This window comes from Empidonax traillii, unplaced genomic scaffold, assembly GCF_003031625.1.
Source record: "Empidonax traillii isolate 1590-97213 ecotype Southwest subspecies unplaced genomic scaffold, ASM303162v1 scaffold304:size641404, whole genome shotgun sequence".
In the NCBI taxonomy this organism is placed as follows: domain Eukaryota; kingdom Metazoa; phylum Chordata; class Aves; order Passeriformes; family Tyrannidae; genus Empidonax; species Empidonax traillii.
The window spans coordinates 194,704-214,365 of NW_020955497.1; the positions used below are offsets into that span (position 1 = coordinate 194,704).

Consider the following 19,662-nt stretch of genomic DNA (forward strand, 5'->3'; position numbering starts at 1 on the left):
AACTTCTAGTTAGAAGCCACACAACCCAACTCTGTTAGAGGTCTGACCCAAAGCCTCCTTAAATCAGGAGGGACATTGTCAAGGGCTGTAGGGGAGAGCAAAGCCTGAGTGAGGCTGCCACAAATGTTACACATTTGATATCTCAGACCTAGTTTTCATGACCAGATGTCCCTTTTGTTTGCAACCACATCCTCCAGAGGCCTCTGGGTCACGGGGCTGTGTTTTGGCAGGGATCTTCAAGGCCATCCCATTCCACCCCCTGCCATGGGCAGGGACACCTTCCACTATCCCAGGTTGCTCCAAGCCCCATCCAACCTGGCCTTGGACACTTCCAGGGATGGGGCAGCCACAGCTTCTCTGGGCAACCTCTCCCCACCTGCACAGGGATGAATTTCCTCCCAGTATTCAATCTAAACCTGCCCTCTGCCAGTTTAAAGCCATCTGAAGCTGGGTGTTTTGCTGCAATATTCTTCCATGTGTCCCTCACTACCTGTGATTCAAAAACTGAATGAGAGGGTGTAAACAGCTCCTGCCTGAGGACACAAGGCCAGTCCTGTGCAGGGAAAGCAGCCAGTGGAGTCAGAGGCAGCAGACAACAGTGACAGCACTGAGACAGCTTCAAGGTCACCAAAGTTTAGGAAGGATATTGAAGTGCTGAGCAGGTCCAGAGAAGAGCAATGAGGCTGGTGAAGGGACTGGAGCACAAGCCCTGTGAGGAGAGGCTGAGGGAGCTGGGGTTGTTTAGCCTGGAGAAGAGGCTCGGGGGTGACCTCATCACTCTCTACAACTACCTGAGAGGAGGTTGTAGCCAGGTGGGGGTTGGTCTCCTCTCCCAGGCCACCAGCAGTAAGACAAGAGGGCATGGTCTTAAGCTCTGACAAGGGAGGTTTAGGTTGGATATTAGGAAGAAATTCTTTACAGAGAGGGTAATCAGACATTGGAATGGGCTGCCCAGGGAGGGTGTGGATTCTCTGTCCCTGGAGGTTTATAAGATGAGACTGGATGTGGCATCAGTGCCATGGTCTGGGTTGGGTTGGATCAAAGGTTGGACTTGATGATCTCAGAGGTTTTTCCCAACCCTGTTGATTCTGTGATTCTATGAAAGTTGTGTCCTCACCATATCTGATATGTCAGGGACACACAGATCTCTCCCAGGGTGCAAAGGCACTGAACACTCCCATCCTTTGTTTATGCCACCAAAACACTGTGGGACCAGCAGGCAGGACTGGGCACAGAAGTTACTTCAAATATTGCAGGGAACGGACTCTTACACAAGGGTAGAAGCATCCCTGTCCTGCTTCCAGGGTTGAGGGAAAATCCAGCAATCAAAACCAAATAAAGAATGAACTAAAAAAACCAAATCTTCATCCTTTAGGTGAGGTCTGACATGAAACCAAACGTTTCTGAGATGCAGAAAGCACACGTTTTCATTTTCTTTCATTACTTTTCATACTTTTTCTCTCTCACAAAAGGTTGTGGCTGGCTCCAGATGCAACAAAACATGTAGCAGGAAGAGCTTCTGTTATTCCTGGCACAGCTGTGACGAGGAATTTCCAGAGAGCTTGTTCTCTTGGAGTTTTCTGGCCAAGTTTTCAGACTTGAGGATCATCTAAAGTCCAGATACCACAAACATTCCCTGAGCTGCCTCCTGCTGCCACCGCACAGCCTGCTGAGGAGATGATGGGATTTGTGAAAGGGACAGTGCAGGAGCCTGATCCCACACGCACAAAGTCAACTTGTGGCTCTGCTTCTGGTTGCCTGGGGTCCTCTTCTGCTCCAAGGGTCCTTCTGCTCCCTTCCCTGGCTGCAGATTGCAGCCTCCTCCAGGTGGAGAGGTGGGTAGGCATGGGAACACTATCCATAGCTATTTCATGTCTTAAACTGGTTTCATCTCTCTTTCCCAATGACTCTTCAGGAGAAGAGAAAGGCAGGTAAAGACATAGATGTTCTCCCTCACTGCCCATGGGAACATCACCTTGATGCCCTGAAATGGGAGAGGATGAGGGTGGGAATCATATTGCAAACCTGGTCATGGTGTCCAGGCCCATCCCTGGAAGTGTCCAAGGCCAGGTTAGATGGGGCTTGGGGCAACCTGGTCTAGTGGAAGGTGTCCTTGCCCATGGCAGGGGATGGAACTTGATGATCTTTAGGGTCATTTCCAGCCCAAACCATTCTATAATTCTGTGAAATGATGGGAGGAGAAGCCGCATCCATCAACACACAGAGGCATTAAACAACACTCCAGGCATGGTCTAAGAGTGGATTCCAGTTGCTCATGGCACAAGGTACCCTCTCACACCTGAAAAGTCCTCCACTTTCTCAACAGAGGAATATGTGTATTTAGTCACTCTGAAGAGGACATATTGATACCCTTAATGGCCAAAAATATCCAGCCTGAAAAATACCATATAAATTCTTAATTTTTCATTATGAGCTTTGACTAAGGCTGAATTCTGTGCTATTAATTTTGAAATGTCTCCTCTGGTGTTTTTCTGAAGCACAGGGAAAAGACACTGTAATTCCAGCTAAAGCCACAAAACTGAGTACAGCCATCAAAAATGAGAACCATCCTCTTTTTTCCAGAGCCAGACAAACAGACTTAGCCAAACAATAGGGAAAAGAACTGAGACAGACCACTTGCACAATGGCCGGGTATAGGACTAAAATTACCATTAAAAACACATCTCCATGCCAGAAATAGATTAAAATGTCAAATCACTGAGGTGTACTCCAAGACTAAAGATTTTACACTGAACATCAGTTGTAGCCACCAAAAATAAACACTGAATCTTCGAATACCATTTACAAGCACAAAATCAGGACAGAAAATAGCTACAATCTTAAGATACAATCCCAGCTCAATAAATGAGACATCCTAACAATGCTGAAGTTTAACCACGGTAGCAATTCCATTTGACGGCATTTTACCAAAAATAGTATAAATATAGAAAGTCATATGAGTATAAAAACTGCCTTATAGTGGAATTATTTCCCTCCCCCTCTGTGAAAGGCTGTAGTGGGAATTTTATGCAGCAGTAAATATACCCATAGTTGGTATAGCACATTCACTAGGCAGTTGTACAGAGTGACATGAAATTCCTTTAACATAAATAAACTGGAAAATACCCATAACTTCTGGCCCTGGAAATGTACATTTCCCAAGGATTCTGCCAGCTCTGAGGATTTTGCAGCACAGCCCTGTTTTTGGAACAAAAAGATAGATCCCAGGTGGCACAAAGGAAGTATCCCAGTGGTTGGACACAGGAAAGGGTTGTATGTGCTCCACCAGGAGGATAAGAGTTGAACACCTGGGCTGTAGCAGACCTAGAGGTGAAACACACATGAATACCTTCAGCAGTTCTCTAAAAACACCTAATTTCACTAAAATAGATGGCACTGCTATGATATCACCCAGTTTTCACCTTCTCACTCTCCTGAGGACACACACGAAGCCCACACACATCGAGAAGGAAAAACTTGAGAAACTCAAGTAAAGTTCTCATTAGGACTGATGAGCCATTACATTTTATCCCCACTACTCCACTTACTTCCACTCACAAGTACTAAATTTACCCTTGAGAAAGGCTGAAATCAGCCATTTCCCAGTCAGTGCTACTTGATGTTATTTCAATTTTAATCAAGTTGAGCTCTAGCATAGACCAAACTATATTTTTTTTACTCCTCAATAAGGCAGAAAACACGCTGAAAATGACACTCTAACAGATGCATCAGCTTCCTCTGATGAGGCAGTCCAAAGACTAACACAGGCAAATCACTGATGGAGATACAATCACTTGGCTCTTCAGTTGGAGGTTTCATAGTAGGCTGTTTTCTACCAGTTTAGCTTTCTGAGTTAGCTCCTGATGGGAGCCAGAAAACTTCAGAGCCAGGATGATGAATTAGTGCGAGCTGTGCCTTTAGGCAGCAGAGACTCATTAGTCATCTTAGCTGAGAGTTGAAATGTCATCTTTCATTTTTTTTTATGATTAAAACTAAAAATACGCAATTACCAACAGAATGCAGACTAGGAGTAGTTTGTATTTGCAGCGAGACCTGGGTGAGCTGTACAGGATCATCTTTCCCACAGCCAGCCCTCCTCTGCTGCCCTGTGAAAAAACCCATCCTTGTCTATTTTCAATCTCCTCAATGTGCTGCTCGTCAGCAGCGACATTAAAATTTTCCTCCGTGCACAAGCAGGAAGACCCTCAAAGCTGGGCTGACCCCTTCAGCAGGGATTGCCAAGCCAACCATCCCACCCCACACTCACCCCTTGCAATTCTTATCCCTCCTCCTCCTCCTCCTCCAGCAGCAGGAGCTGTGCTCCCGGTATGAGGGGGCATTGCTGAGGTGCTGGGAGTGACTGCTCGAGCCTCAGGGTTGGTTTGTGAGTCCTCACCCTGCCCAGCCCGGCCTCAGTCTCTCCAAACCTTCCTCCAGGTTGCACATCTGGGATAAATACTCGACCTATATAGAGAGCCTGTGACAGGAAATACCTAAAACCAATCCAACTCGGGTTTGAAACCTTTTATAAAGTGTAAGTCTGAGTTTTATGGAGACCTAGTGCGTCTGCTCCAGCAGGGAGTTTAGACATTTATACAGCTTTTTTTTTTTTTTCCCAACCATCACATCTGTTGTTATTATCTCATATGAAATAATAAGAACAAACCCAAACACTTCTCATAAGGCGTAGAAGTCATCATAGTGCCTGGAGCTGTTGCTCAGACAATGCTTTCAGAAGAAAGATGTGTGGTTACAATTAACCTGAACTCAAACTTTGTGCTCCTTCCCAGCACTGAAAAAGGGATCAGTCAGTATTTTCTAGAGCAAAGCAAAAGAAAAAGGAGATTTGGTTGGGTTGCTTGCTTTTCACCTGATTATTCTTTTTTCATTTGACATAATTACTCATTTGATAGACTGTGAATTCTTAGATGCACAGCTCTAAGAGAGTAATAAAATGTCACAAGTGGCTTATACATTTAAAGTCCCAAACGGTGGAAAACTGCTTCAGTAAAGGGATAAAATATTGACCAGGTGCACAAAGAAAATAACCAGAAGTTCTTTAGATATATCCAGAGGAGCAGAAAAGCAAAAGATTTAGGAACTCATATAGCACAGCTTTCTTCTTTCCTTTAAAACCCACTATGTCAAAACTGTTGCATCTTTGAGAAGCCCCCTGAAAGCAGAGGATTTAAGTATTCAAAGCAACAAGAAGTAAAATTTCAAGGAACAACTAAATCTCTAAGATTTGAGAAAATCAAACCCAGGCCTGGATTGAAATGGAACTACTAAAAATAATTTTTAAAAGGAAAAAAACCCCACCATAAATAAATGAAATAAATTAAAAGATTGCGAGAGTGGGATTGCTGTGATGCAGGAGGGGTGGGTGAGGGATGCTTCCCTTGGGAAGAGGTCTGTGACTGGCATTCGGGAACATCATAAACTCCAGGGCAGCACAGGAATCCCAGTGGAAAAATATGGCATTAATGAGGAACTCTAAGGCCAGAGCCCAGCTTGCAAAGGCAATCAGGTACTCCCTCAAGTAATTTTAGAAACAGGCATGATTTTTAAGGGGCTCAGGAAACACACTCTGCAGCCAGGCTCTCCCTTTCCCATATTTAACCAGGTGTGCTTCCCTTGAAATGTGCTTCATCTTCCCAAGGATTTCAGCTTCCAGATGACTGTTTAGATTTCACGTGTCCACTGTGAAGATGGCACTTTGCACATACCAGAGTCCTTCTGTTCTTCTTCCCCCTCTCTACCTGCCTTCAAACTAACCACAGAAGAGTCAGCTGAGGGAAATAACTAAATAAACACATTAAAACGCGCCTCAAGCCCAAGCAAGCACCAGAATTCTGTGGGTTTAAAAGCTTAGTTAATACCTTTCAAATTTTGAGCACTCAGCACTTTCACAAGGCTCTGAGCTTCCTGCCTGCAGAGAGAGAAGTGCTAAAAATACTGGCAGCGAGACACGGCCCTTGGCATCTCTGAGTGGATTGTAGGGAAGGGCTGGAGCTCCAGGAGGGAAGTTGTTGTGGAGCTCCAGGAGGGAGGTTGTTGTGGAGCTCCAGGAGGGAAGTTGTCGTGGAGCTCCAGCTCCATGCTACAGAGCAAAGGAGCTAAAGCAGTTCAAGCAAGGTTCAGACTAACATCTCCCAGGGTGGGCACCTCTCCAAGCCAAATGGCTGAGTGTTCAGAGCTCCTTTTCTCCCTGTTTCTGCTCCCTGAGACCCTGCAGCTTTTTGTGGCCCGCAAAAGATTCCCAAAAATTCGTTCTGCCTAACCACCTTTTCTGCTTTGTTTAACAATTCAGCTCTGGTCCAGCAAAGACTCACAATCACAGGCTCCACATTGAGCACGCTGGAGGCTTCACTGGTTCAAAGCAAAAGTGTGCCAGAAGCTTCCAGGGAGTTGGAATGCGAGTTATTAGTGAGTTTAAAATTGTCTGCTTTCCCAAGGCTGAGAGCCCAAAAATCCAAAGTGAGGGGCAGTGCCTTTCCCAGCCTGTGGACCCAAGGAGGAATGCTGGGGAGGGCATTCAGATAAACACTCATTTTTACCAGTTGCTCAGTGGGTTTGGCATCCTTTCCCTGGAGAAAAGTGTTGTGCTGGCAACGGCCCATGTTGTCACCAAGAGAGTCCCCGTCTCCAAAACATCAGGGTATTAATGTGAAAAGAGCAGGTCGTGATTTGGGATTTATAACTCAAATGCTGCTTTGGAGCCCATCCTCCTTCCACCCACAGGAGCTGGAAGTATTTACTGAGCACAGGTATTCTGCACTTGAAAAGCCACAGGACAGGGAAAGCTTGAAGGCAAGCTTCCCTGAGCATGAAACTCCTCGTTTTTCAACTTGCTAATTGGGAGGAAAAAAACCTGATTAAGGATTAATGAGCAGAAATATGGAGCGACTTTGCAGAGGAAAAGTTCTGTGCTATTTTCTCTCCACTTTTTCAAAGAGCTCTGTGGCATTTTTTTTTTCTGCATAACTCCGTGCTAGCATTTTTTAATCATATTTTGAGAACTTTCCCCTTCTATTCCTCCTGTAAGAATGTAGGGGCTCTGCACTGACTGCCATTTGACTTGCATTCAAGCACCAAAAAAAACCCCAAGTACATATTTTGCAATATGAAACGAATCAGATGTGTCTGCAGGATTTTGAATTCCACGTTACCACCTCCATCAGGATTTGGATTACTTAGCAAGTAGACCTACAAGTCCTCCCCCTTCCCACTCCTTTTCATTTAACAGTTTAAAACAACACTGAATGATTTCAGCTGGTCGAGAGCTTTACTCTTTGTACATTGTGAGTTGAACTATTGCTTCCAAATAGACATCACTTTTTTTTTTTTTTTAAGAAATGTTTTCAGAGCCTAAGCAATAAGCAGGAGTTTTGCAGAAAAATTGGATCAAGAGTATATTACCCAGCATATTTTCTTCTCTTTTAAATAAAGAGTTCAATCTTTCAGGCAGAGAACAGATGTGATACCTTATGATTTCAGTGACCAGATACCTCAACCCTCATTCCTCCTTGCAAGTTTGGCAGCTGAGGAATTCATCTATTTTCATCTCTGAGGCTCATGCATTTCATCCATCTCTTGGCTTCAGCAGTACCTGGGTTCACTTGGTCAGCATTTACAAAGGTCTTTGAAAGAACCCTCTCAGCTTTCTGTCTCTGTATAGGATCCTCCAATCCTCTGTTCCACTCCAAGATGGAAACAAGATTCTTTAGGGGCCCTTTTTGTCACATGTATCTGATGAAATACCTGATGCAAAGGATTTGAACTTAGATGTGGGACATTTGTTTGAGGAGCGTGCAAGAGTTTTGGACTGCACATCTCTGCTGGGATCTGAAAGTATCCAGAGGAACTCAGGAACAAAATATCTGCCAAAAAAAGAGCTATCAGGTGTTTTTCACCTTGTTTTAGCTGGGCTGTGTGCTGGATCCTGGCTATGACTGGTGCTGGCTACTCTTCCTCTCCTTTCCTCTCCTCAGCCCTCCATTTTCACCAGCAGCATCAGAGCTGTTGCCTCACCTGAGGGGAACCTCCAGCTCCAGTGACATGCACTGCACGCTGGGGCATGTCCCTGTGCTCTTGGGTCACCTGCACCCTGCAGCAGATCCAAATCCACTCCAAATTTACCATGGGAAACTGCAGCCCTCCCTCCAGCCATGTATATAGACCATATAACCCAGACATACTCCTGGCAGAGCTCTCGATGGAATCTCTCCTTGGAATTTAAAGTGCATAAAGACAGTACAGTTTAAATGCTCTGTGGGATAAAAATGGGTCTGTCCCTTGGGGCAGGGTATTCACCATCCAGCTTGTGATGGCAAATATAACTGTTTCTGAAATAACTGTTTTCTGTAGCTTGGAATCACAGAATTATAAAGAAAAGACCTCCAAGATCACGTCCATTTTGACAGTTCTTCTCGATGCACAAGCAATTAAGGGGGGAAAATAGGAGAAAAATCATGTTGTCAGAGGCTGAAGTATTAAGTTCTACTTTTAGGCAATCACATGTGAAACACTGGTTGTTCTAAGTCAGCAAAAATTTTTTGGGAGATTTGAGATCTGGTTCTGTGTTCAGCCATCCTCTGCCTTGTTTATGGGGTAAACTTTTCACACTGTTGAAAAGTATCTTGGGGGGGGAAAAGAGTGTTAGATCCAAATCTGGCACAAGAGGTGGTTGCACCAGGAGGAAGGGAGTGTTTACACCCAGGTTTGAGATCAGTTCTTCCAAGAGACTTTGAACTTTTCCCTCCATTTGACAGATGTTTCAGGAGTACCCTGAAAATAGAGATGAGCTATAAACTTGTCACCATAAAACACTGTATCTCTGAAGGGGAGAACACAAAAATACTCTAATTTCTGGGGAAAAAAAAAAAAAAGGTGAGAAAGATGGTTTTCAGTTTGCTCCCGCTGCAAACAATGCCGTGTCCCAGCACACCACAATGATTAATGTGGTCAGGCATCATCATAAATCTTGGATGTGTTAAAGGAAGGGGCTACTTGGCCTCTCTCTGTGCTCTCTGATCAAATCTCCCTTGAAATGGGAGACTGTTTTCTTTCTGAAGTCCACACGAAGAAACAGGTAAAGGGTAAACCTGGGGACAACAGAGATCAGAGACCCCCTGAGCCTCTCCACAAGCCAAAGAAAACTCTGGAAGAAAAGCAGGGACACTTGGGCTTCCCACTCAGCTTCCCTTCTAGGTCCTAGTCAGGAGGATCAACAATGAAGAGCCAAAAAGAAGGGAAATGACAAGAGAGCTACTAAATCTGTGATAAATGAGAGAGCGAGAAAGAAATCATCTATAGGAAGATGATCTAAGCTCAGTCCAAGCAGGAAACTCAGATTTAGGAAGGTCTATCAGTCATTGTCTGGATGAGCTGCTGAGGTCCTACAGAAAGGAAAACCTCAACACAGGACTCTGGTGCTTCAGCCAACTGAGTGCCACCATGGAACAGGTGAATCCTGCACCTGACATATCCAGAAGTGTCTCCTTCTGGATGGTGAAGACCTATTGCCATGTACCAGGATTTCTAAAGACAGGAGTTTCTCTCTCAGATTGCAATCTGTTGGCAAGCACAAGACCTTACCTTCTCCAAAACTCTATATTTTTAGAAGTTTGTAACTATAGAAATTCACATAACTCTTTACTGTCTACTTTGTGAAGATCTAAGTTGTGTCGTGAGTTGAGCTTAGTCTTTGGGAATCCTGTTGATTATAGGAGAACACTATTGCCAGGCACCTTGAATAATGCCCAAGCAGCTCCAGGCTGATGTAAAGTCATATAACAAATCTGTCTGGCAATTCATTAAAAAAAAAAAAAACACCAAACAACAACAAAATCAAGCCAAACAACAACAACAACAAAAACAAGCAAACAAAACAAAAACCAAAACCCCAACAAACAAAACAAACAAAAAACCAAAACAAAACCACCCACAAATAGATCTGTAAGTAATTAACCAACATCACCTACCCCCCAAAAAATCTCAATCATGCTCACTATTAACTTTGAAAGCAGTTTCTATGTCAGTAGCTTAAAACTACAGAGCAGATACACTGTGTAGAAGAAAGAAGCAAAAAGATCTGTAATCTGCCAGTACATGAACTGAGTTTTACTTATGTATACAACAATTTTAATTGTGTTCCACGTTTAGCCTGTTGGATGCAGTAGCACCTCTGCAAACACAGCGTCCTGCTAATGCTTGTGGGAAAGCAGGAGCAGAGCTCTGTTATTTACTATTATTTACAGCCCTGTACATTTACAGGTGAATAACAACAAGTAAACAGAATATTAATGCTTTATCTGGATACTTTCACTGTCAAATCAGATACTCAACTCCACCCATAGGTCACAGGTACTGAAGTCACCGTGGTCCTCTGAACCTTGTCAGCTTTTTTACGATTTCCTGCAATGTCAAATCCCAGTAAAGAACCCCACACAGCCCAGGCAGTCCAGGTTTGGGGGTCATTCATGTGTCAGAACAGCAAACCATTCCCTCCTCCTGATCCAAGTGTAGAGTGAGTTTCTCCAGCTCTGACACAGTAGTAGTACCTCATTTAATTTTTGAAAGGTGTTCTTGTAAAATACACTTCACAGTGAATTGGGGCTGACTTTCATTTATATGGCAGCTCCTTTAAACACCCCTCCAGAATTATAAAGTCACTTTAAAGCCTTTTTTTTTTTTTTTTTTTGTTTAGAAAAATAATGTAAATCACTGAGGTAAGGAGGGATGAAGTCCTTGACTTTCCTTCTCTGCATTTAAACTATAATCTGGTGCAAATCCTTGCTTGCTAACACCAGTATGTCACCCACCAGAAGAGAAGTATTTTATGTCCAAAAGAGGACTTTAGATACCTACCAGCAGGCTCACCAGAACATCCTTTGTAACTCAATTCAAGCAGGGCCAGGGAGATTAACAGCTAAACACAAATGCTCTAAAGATGCTTTAAGTGATCCCCACATACTTCCTCTGAAGCCTTCACAGGCACCCTGACTCCCAGAGTCACCATCTGGTATCTCTTCATTCTCCCCCTTGTTTTTCTCACCTTTTTTTTTGTTGCCATTCGTAGAGAAGAGAAGCAGTTTTCCTTTTACACCTGTCAAGTTGATTTAGCACTGCCTGGTGACTGCATGAAGAATAAAACACCCTGCTCCTCTCTGACAGTGCTCCATCCCTTCCAGCACACAGCAGACTCAGAGTACCCTGTTCTTCCCCACATTGGGAGGATAAAACCTCAGGGGAATGGAATCATAAATATTCCTTTTGCTGTGCTACAAGGAAATTGCCATTCTGTTTGCATCAGAAGTAATGAAGTAATTGCAGTGTATTTTGCTAATGTTTAATGTAGCACTTTTTACTGCTTGATTAGATAAAAAAAGCCCCATGAAACACCTTTTGAGTTGCCAGAAATAAAGAAAGGCTTCCAGAGGAGCAAGGCTTGCCCCTAAAGGAGATAGAAGTTCTCAGTGACCAGTATCATGCGTGGCTTCTGAAGAGAAGTCCTCATCAGGAAAATAATCAGCCAAAGCACTGTTAGGGACCCATCCTTGGGCTAGCCAGGGTCCTCTGAACACCCTTGTTCCATCGTCCATGCACTGAATTTAAAAGAGCATTTTAAAAGGCAAATAATTTTGACTACATCAGAGCTTTGCCTGCTCCCATTTTCCTTCAGTACCCAAAAACCTGGTGTTAAAGGCACATTTTTATATTTCCATAAACCAAACAGTACCACAAGACATAACCTCACCAGAGGCCTGATGGGAAGTCCAGATCTAGCGCATCCTTTGCATAATAACAAGCACAGGCAACAACTATGTGGGAATGCAACACTCAAACTCCACCTCTGTACTCAGACAACCAGTCTTTTGGTAGTCTGCTCTTCACACAGACAGTGAAATGGGCAGCACTTAAAAATCACAGGAGGAAAAGGCTCAGACATTGAAAATTCAAGAAATTACTTCTTCTGCACCACAGCTTCTACTTCCATTATTCCATCTTTTCGACAGATTCTGAGCTCGCAGAGCTGACAGAAGTCCTCATTCCAAAAACCAAAAGAAATAAGTGAAATTTGGTTGTGAACCATTGGATTGACCTGGCTAGCCAGCTCACTGAACAGAGAATAACATTAAAAACCAAGACTGAATTCAACTAATGAGTGCCTCATAATATGCTGGAATTCAGGAACAAGCCTAGGCTCAGGTTCTTACTATTAAAATCCATTCAGGGAAACCATCCATTTTTTAAAGAGCTGTTTTTAAAGAGGTATTTTTCTCACCTTAAAAATTAGTTTGAATTCAGAGAAGGCTGCTGGGAGAATTATCATGGAAAATGGTTTTCTCTAGCATAATCAAATGTGTTTATTCTGATTTTTCCTTCCTCATGTTACATTATTCATTGAAGCCATGGGTAAGGAAAGATACTAATCAAAAAGGTTTGGCCAATTTTGAGGGCACTGCTCATTATTCATTCTTAGCCATCCTTTGTCCTCTTTTGTTGTGACATTCTTTAAAGGATGGGCTCTTAAATGGAATGGCTGTGTTACATTTCATTATTCGTCTTATTTGTATAAGCGCTGAGGAGAAAATAGAAGCTGGTAGATGAAAGGAAGCTCATTAAAAGCCACATGTTTTCATCTTTGCTTGTCACATCTGGCAATTATGATGTGATACAGGTCATATTAAAATTCATGGGATATGCACCTAGGGCCAATAAGTTCATTCTTAAAAGTTCCTATTATAAGAAGTTCAAGCAAAAGCTTTAAAATTAAAACATATATTCTAGGTCATGCTCCACTTTCTGTAGGCTTCTCAGAGAGGGGAGTTACAAGGCTTAAGAGAGAAGATAACAATGGACTAGAAAGCAGCAGCTGGTGTTTACACACCATATGAGAAATTCTGGTCTTCCTTCTTCTTAGTTCCTGTACAAGTCATTTATCACTGAATAACCTCCACTTAACCACCAGCCTATGCACACAGTCATCTCCCAGCCCTCCTTTTACCCTCTGATGCAGTTCCTTAACCCAAAAGCCTGTTTCCTTTTCCCCCTGAATCTCTTTTACATTTCCAGCTCCCACCCCACTTCTATTCACACCTTTCCTCTACGCTCTCCCTGTCACGCTCCTGAGCCACCACTGGCTCTGCTCCCACCCCAACCCACACCAGCCACCTGCCCTGTCTGGCTTTCAGTCCTTCCCTTCCACTCCAAGGCACTTTGCCAGCGTTCCCAATGACTTCCTCACAACCAGGGCTGTGAGACATCGCCCCACCTTCCATGTGCCAGCAAAGCTCAACTCGCTGGACTTCAAACATCTCCGGAAAAATCTGATGACTCTCTTTGCTCCTGGGCTTCCTCCTAACTCTCGAGCTGCACCTCCAGCCTGTTCCAAGTGTCCTCCCTTTCCATCTTTTCCAATTTTGCCAAGCAGGGAGGGGTTCACAGGCTACCTTATCCTTCTGTTTCCTTCTGATCTAGCAGGAAACCTCGTGTATCTTAGTGACTTCTTAAGTGCTTTCAGCTGTCAGTTCAATGTCTTACATGTCACTCTCTCAAATCTTTCCAATGAAAAAATTCAGCATTTAAATGCCAGTAACACCTTAAACTTGTCAGTTTTTAGCTTCACACACTCTTCAGATCTTTGCCACTATTTTATGCTAAAATATCTCCCTTTTTTCCTGAATAACACCACTACCATTCAGCTTTTCTTCCCCATTCACTTATTGATTTCTCCCAGCCTTCATGAACTCATATCTTTATAAACACCTCAATTAAAGTACTATCTTTCTATTGTTATACATCCACATTCTTTCCCCAAGATCATTTTCGTGATTGCTTTCCTTGGCCATTTTATCCTCTCTTTGCCTCCCTTACTGACTCCTCCTCACACACGTGTCCCAGTGAGGTCCTGAACCAATAAGAGATTCTTATGCACTACACAAACGAAAAAGAAATAGAAAAACTAAAACCCTTCAGAATTACATCGTTGAACAGGTGGCAAACTACACAGAAATAAACAAATCTGGGGCAAATAAACTGCGATGCATCTGAAGAGTTTCATCAAGCCTGGGGAGAGCACTAAACAAGACAAGCCAAAGGAAATCATCCTCACTAAACACAGACTGGGAGATTGGTGAAATACCAAACAAATGTGCACTAAACCCCATTCTGAGCACTGCCATATAAACAGACATCACTCCTTTATTTTCTACATGCAATCAGAATTGAAACATGGCCAGAACAAGAACTGGGAAAAGTCTTGTAAATCAAATCAAAATAATTATGGATTTATTTGTGGTAGGTTTGGGAGCAGTAGGATTGCCAGTGGGAACTGTTCAGCCATGACCCAGAGCAATGTGCAGCACTGAGGAGTGTTAGTTGGGCCCTCACCCCATAAACCTCCCAGTGATGAATTTTGGGCTGTGCTCAGACCCCCAAACTCTGAAGGCATCTGCCCCACAGATGGCAGACGAGATGCCAAGTATTAAACTCTATTAAAGGCCTCATAAAAGAAAAAATATTGATGTTAACAAGGCTCTTTCCACTGATTTGAATGGGTTTTGGATAGAGGCCTGTACAAACAAGGACGGAATTAGAAAATGGAAATATGTATATATACAAAAAAAATGTCAATCCAACTGTTTACCTTCCAAGGATGACCCAGTACCACTTGATTTATGAGTCATTTAAAGGCCAAGGAGGCAGATTGATATTTCTGTTATCTGAATCCAGTATTTGCAAATATTGATTCTCATAATATTTTTTTTTTTAAATTACAACCCATTACAACCCCACAGGCCTCAACAGGATTTCTTTCTCCATCAGTATTTCACAGGTTACAAATGTCCACATTCTCACCACCTTCAGTAATTAGCTTAAATGAACTGAGTCCATGTCATCTGTGTTGTGCTGTGTCCTTCAGACTGTTCCATTTGATTTCCACTTGGATTCAAAGCTGGGGCTGATCAGTACCAGCTGCTCAGCCAAAGGGCAGATCACACGTTCCCATTCCCCCTCTTTCTTCATCCCAGCTCCCAGCCAGACTATTGTTTGTTACTACTAATTAATCTCGCATGCCCTGGCTGCCAGTGAGCCTCACAAACCCCCAAATTTTTATATTTACTGCATGTCCAATAAATTAATTCCACTTCTGAATAGATGCATAAACACAGTGTTATAAACATATATACACAGCACACATCCTTACCCAACCAGATTTATACTTACTATTCATGGATATCTGCTTGACAACTGCTATTATTATTTCTTGCTGGCCTCTTAACATCAAAATTTGAGAAAATATAGGTATGAATTAGTATTTGGACATCTTTTTGAAAGGCCAGATTTTCAGATCTTTGTTTCAAACCAACCCCTGGTGACATGGTAATAAGCATAAGAGTCACTGCCCTGGCAGGACCTGACCCTTGCCTGCTTTTGAGTGAGAAGAAAGGAGAAATTTCAAATATTATAGCCAGAATTTTTAACACTGCAGCTCAAATAGCCTGAAAAATGCAATTTCCTGCTAAAGACCCGCTGTTTTCACTTACATCTTTAACAATTGGTGACCGTTCTTCTCAATGGGTGTTTGCCTTAGGGCTTATTATGCCTAGTGCAGTTAAAAGAGTTCAGCTGCTCCCAAGGAAATCTTAAGAATTTTCCCATATTTAAACAAGTCTAACAGGCGGCTCGGTGAGTTGATGTCACCTGCCCACGAGCTGGATCAACGAGCAGGAGTTTGGTGGAGAGGATCAGTTGTTTTGATTACCTCTGGCTATTTTTTTTTTTTTTTTTAAAGCTCATAGGCCTTAAAAACTGTTATTTCACACGGCTGGTGAAAGCTTGGAAGCTCAGCTGTGTCCAAAGGGCACAAGTCTGCTGTGGGAGGAGGGACTGAGCCCTTTCCAGCTGCTTTGGGTGGTGCATCAGGAGCCTCCACCCTTCTTCCCTTGACCTTGTGTTTGGCCACGCAGAGGGAGAGGAGGAGGCTGAGGAAGGATCTCACCTGACTGAATGCAGATATGAAATGAATGAGGTTAAGGTGGGAAGTGAAAACCTGTAAAGCCAGAGATGAACCCTGCATGTGTTAATTGGTTGGCCCACAATGTAATGTTTTCTGGGGAAGGAGCAAGTGTTTTGTTGTTTGTTTTTTTTTTAAAAACACTTTTCTAAATCCTTTATTTCCTATATAGAAAAATAAATGTGATTCCACTTCCAAAATCTAACATTCTTAGAAAATGACCAAATGAAGACCATCTGCAAGACTTCACTATGCTCCCCTAGGAGCTCAGCTCCCAGTGGGAGATAGTTTGAATATTATAATGCTGTTACTACAATGCATAAAGCAAACCAGGTTAGGAAAGGATGAGCATTCCACAGGGATGAAGGTAGTTACTGGCATGTCTGCTGCCTTCTCTGCAGCTGTGAGGTGCTCAACTTAAAGACCATCTCATTCTACCTCTTGCCATGGGCAGGGACACGACACCTTCCACCAGCCCAGGTTGCTCCAAGCCATATCCAACCTGGCCTTGGACACTTCCAGGGATGGGGCAGCCACAGCTTCTCTGGGCAACCTGTGCCAGGGCATCACCACCCTCACAGGGAAGGATTTCTTCCCAATATGCCATCTAACCCTACCTTTTGGCAGTGGGAAGCCATTCCCCCTTGTCCTGTCCCCTATCTTCCCTGCCCTCCTGATCCAGTCTGTGGAGGTGGAAAGCAGAATCTTTTTTTATCTATTAATTTATTTTTTTTTAAAGCAAAAGAATCACAATAAAAACAGTCTCAGATGACCTAATGTAGACTAAAATGACTGCACTGATGTAACCAACTTAATAAGCCAGTCCTTGAGATGGTCCAAGCAGTATCATCCAGTTGGGAAGCTGCTGCCTGGCTGCTGGCCCTGAGGGAGAGAGGGCCACGGATGTCTCGTGTCTCTCCTCCCCCACACAAGATATTTCCACTGTCCTCCCTGACTTCTGCCTTGAGCTGCACTGACAAGCCGCTCTGCCTGCCCCACAAATGGTTTTCCAGATTTTAGAAGTTCTATTTTCTTACCACTAGCTATTAGTTCAAGAGCCCCTGTCTCTGCTAATCAGATGCTAATTAATTTCTGTTGGTGTTAGCATTAAATCTTAAATATTTTGTTTGCTACCTACTAGATGTAACTGGGCAAAGTTAAAGCCACCCTACAACCCCTGATCCTCTGTCTTGCTGTACTAATGGCTCTAAATCTCAAAATTTGTGCCATATCTGGTAGGTCCTAAGTATCCCAAACCAGTAAAGGACCTACCAGATAGTCAGGGAAGACAGAGAGAAATCACTTCTTTCAGGGTGGTGCAATTAGGTCTTAATGGGAACAACTGGGTGGTAAAAACTGATCAAGTTTCTGCAAATTCTAATAATTGCATGTTTTCGCCTAATCAGGTGCAGAAAATAGAAAATGGAATTAAGGGTGGTGATTTGATGATAAGGCATTTTTGTTGCCGTTTAATGTCTTTATTTTTGCAGGTCAATAATTAAATGGAGCTTGTTAAGGCTTAGTCTTTTACAGGAAGATCTGTGTTTACATATCTTCCTCTGGAGGGCTTCAGAGTGAAATCTCAAAGAAATTCACAGGTTTATAAGTAAAATTAATTGAGTAACCTCTCAGATTAAAGTGAGAAGGGATAGAGAGGTGTCACTGTATGCAATCACCTTCTACTATGGAATCTGTCTCTGTTCTTTTGCTTAGAGAACAGCAGCTTTCACAACATACCAGTTGTCAAGTGTAATTAAGAATAATTAAGAAGGAAAAGTCCACACACTAGCCAGACTACAGCAGCGTGAATCCATTACAACTCCGAAATAATCTCTTTACTTGATAAGGAAAGCGTTAAAAAGTAGTTAAAAGTTCTGCAGATCTGTTCTGTGGGATATTAAAATTTAATGTGTTGTCATCATCATCACCACAACCACATTTATTGTTATTATTACCAAGGCTGCCATTAACTAGGTATTCATTAATGCAAAAAGTTACAGGCAACGTGAGACTCAGTGGACTCCAAAACTCTGGAGGGGGAGGCGGAAAGTTACCTGGTGGCGTTTCAAGAATCGGTTTTCCTTTTTTGTTGTTCTTCTTCGGTTTTAACTCTTTCCTGCCGGGTTTGAACCCTGGGCGCTCCTCCGTCTCTGCAGCGCGGTTGGGTCCTCCCTCTCCAGGTTGCTCCGTGAAAGGAAAAAACTCTTCGCCGGGATATGGAAAGGAATAATAATGATCCCTGTTGGTAATTTCCTGCAGGTAATAATCCTGATCGTCCATGGGTACAGCCCGGGACACGTCCCCCAGCAGTGCCAGCCCCAAGGAGCAGAGAGCGAGGCAGAGTTGAGAAGAACACGAGCCTTTCTTCCTACGGGCAGTCATCGTTTGCTCTTGCGGGAATCCCCTCTGCGAGTGCTGGAACTTTATTTGGGAAGGGGGAAAAGAGAGTTTTGTTGGCTGCCAGAGCTCCTGGAGGAGAGGCAGGGGCTGCCTGCGGGAAGCGCCTCCGCTTTGGGCGAGTTCGCAGGAGTTGCGAGGAGCGCAGCGGGACGGGGACTGGGAGGGGGCAGGACGGGATTCATGTGATCCTCGGCATCCTCAGCCAGACGGACAGACGGACAATCGCTCCGCTTCGCCGCCGTTTGCCAGGTGGGATCCCCGGCACCGTCAGCTTCGCTGCTTTCCCTCTCCTGCCTCTCAGCTTTGGATGGTTGGTGCCGCTTTCCCCCCCACCCCAAACCCAGAGTTAACAGTTTCTGCCAAAGCCCCGAAGAGTTTCCTTAAGTCTTCCCACACGCAGCTGATCCAAGAGAGGGTTTATTGGAAGAAAAGTAAACTTGGCAGCCGGCCTGCTCCTCCCAGCCCGTGTCCAAGAGGGTTTCCCTCCCGCTGGAGATGCTGTGCAGGAGGGGGTGGGCACACGGAGCCTGTGGCTGGCAGGGGTCACCTGCTGACCCCGCCACCTGGGCATGCAGGAAGATACATGGGACGTGGATTAGTGGCAAATATCCCTCACTCTATATATGTTGTGCTATATTCCCTTTTGGGGTATGGTTTCTTTTTTCTTTTGGCTTTTACAAAGTAGGATCCCTCCCCAGCACCAATCTCAGCCTCCCTTGCTTGTGTTAGTTTACATTTACATGACATCAATAATTTATATATAAATTATATTTACATTATATTATATAAATAATTTATAACAAATTAGTTTTTCGGTATAAAAACATATTTAGGTCTCTATATAACTATATCATTTTATATACCAACTTATGGTTTAAATAATATAGTTTAAATAACATAGTTTTACACAAGCTTACAGTTTGTAGTAGCTTATTTCATAATAACTTACAGTAAATTATCTGTAATATAACTTGACAAGTACCATGTGCCAAGTTATAAGAGGCTTCTCCTGGGGTATATGGAAAATCCCTGGAGTCAGTCCAGATGAAAACCAGAGAGAACATTGTTCGTCAGTGGCCCTTTTTCTCACTCTTTTTGGAATGATCCTGATATTTGTTCTCTCACAAACATCTTCCCAACAGCTTTTCCCAATGTTTTGTGCTACACACACGCAACCCAGAGTCGTTAATTAAATCAATTTGTGTGGGAGTAAAATCTTATCTTTCATCTTTTTCATACCT

General features: G+C 43.4%; 1 protein-coding gene across 1 annotated transcript in view; it reads right to left on the reverse strand.

Moving 5' to 3' along the window:
- Positions 1-18,723, reverse strand: part of CPXM2 (carboxypeptidase X, M14 family member 2) — a 73,234-nt gene extending 54,511 nt beyond the window's left edge. The window contains exon 1 of the mRNA XM_027890961.1: positions 18,076-18,723. Within this exon, the coding sequence (XP_027746762.1) occupies positions 18,076-18,403 (328 nt within the window). The 5' untranslated portion in view covers positions 18,404-18,723. The remainder of the gene's footprint in view (positions 1-18,075) is intronic.
- Positions 18,724-19,662: the final 939 nt, after the last annotated feature.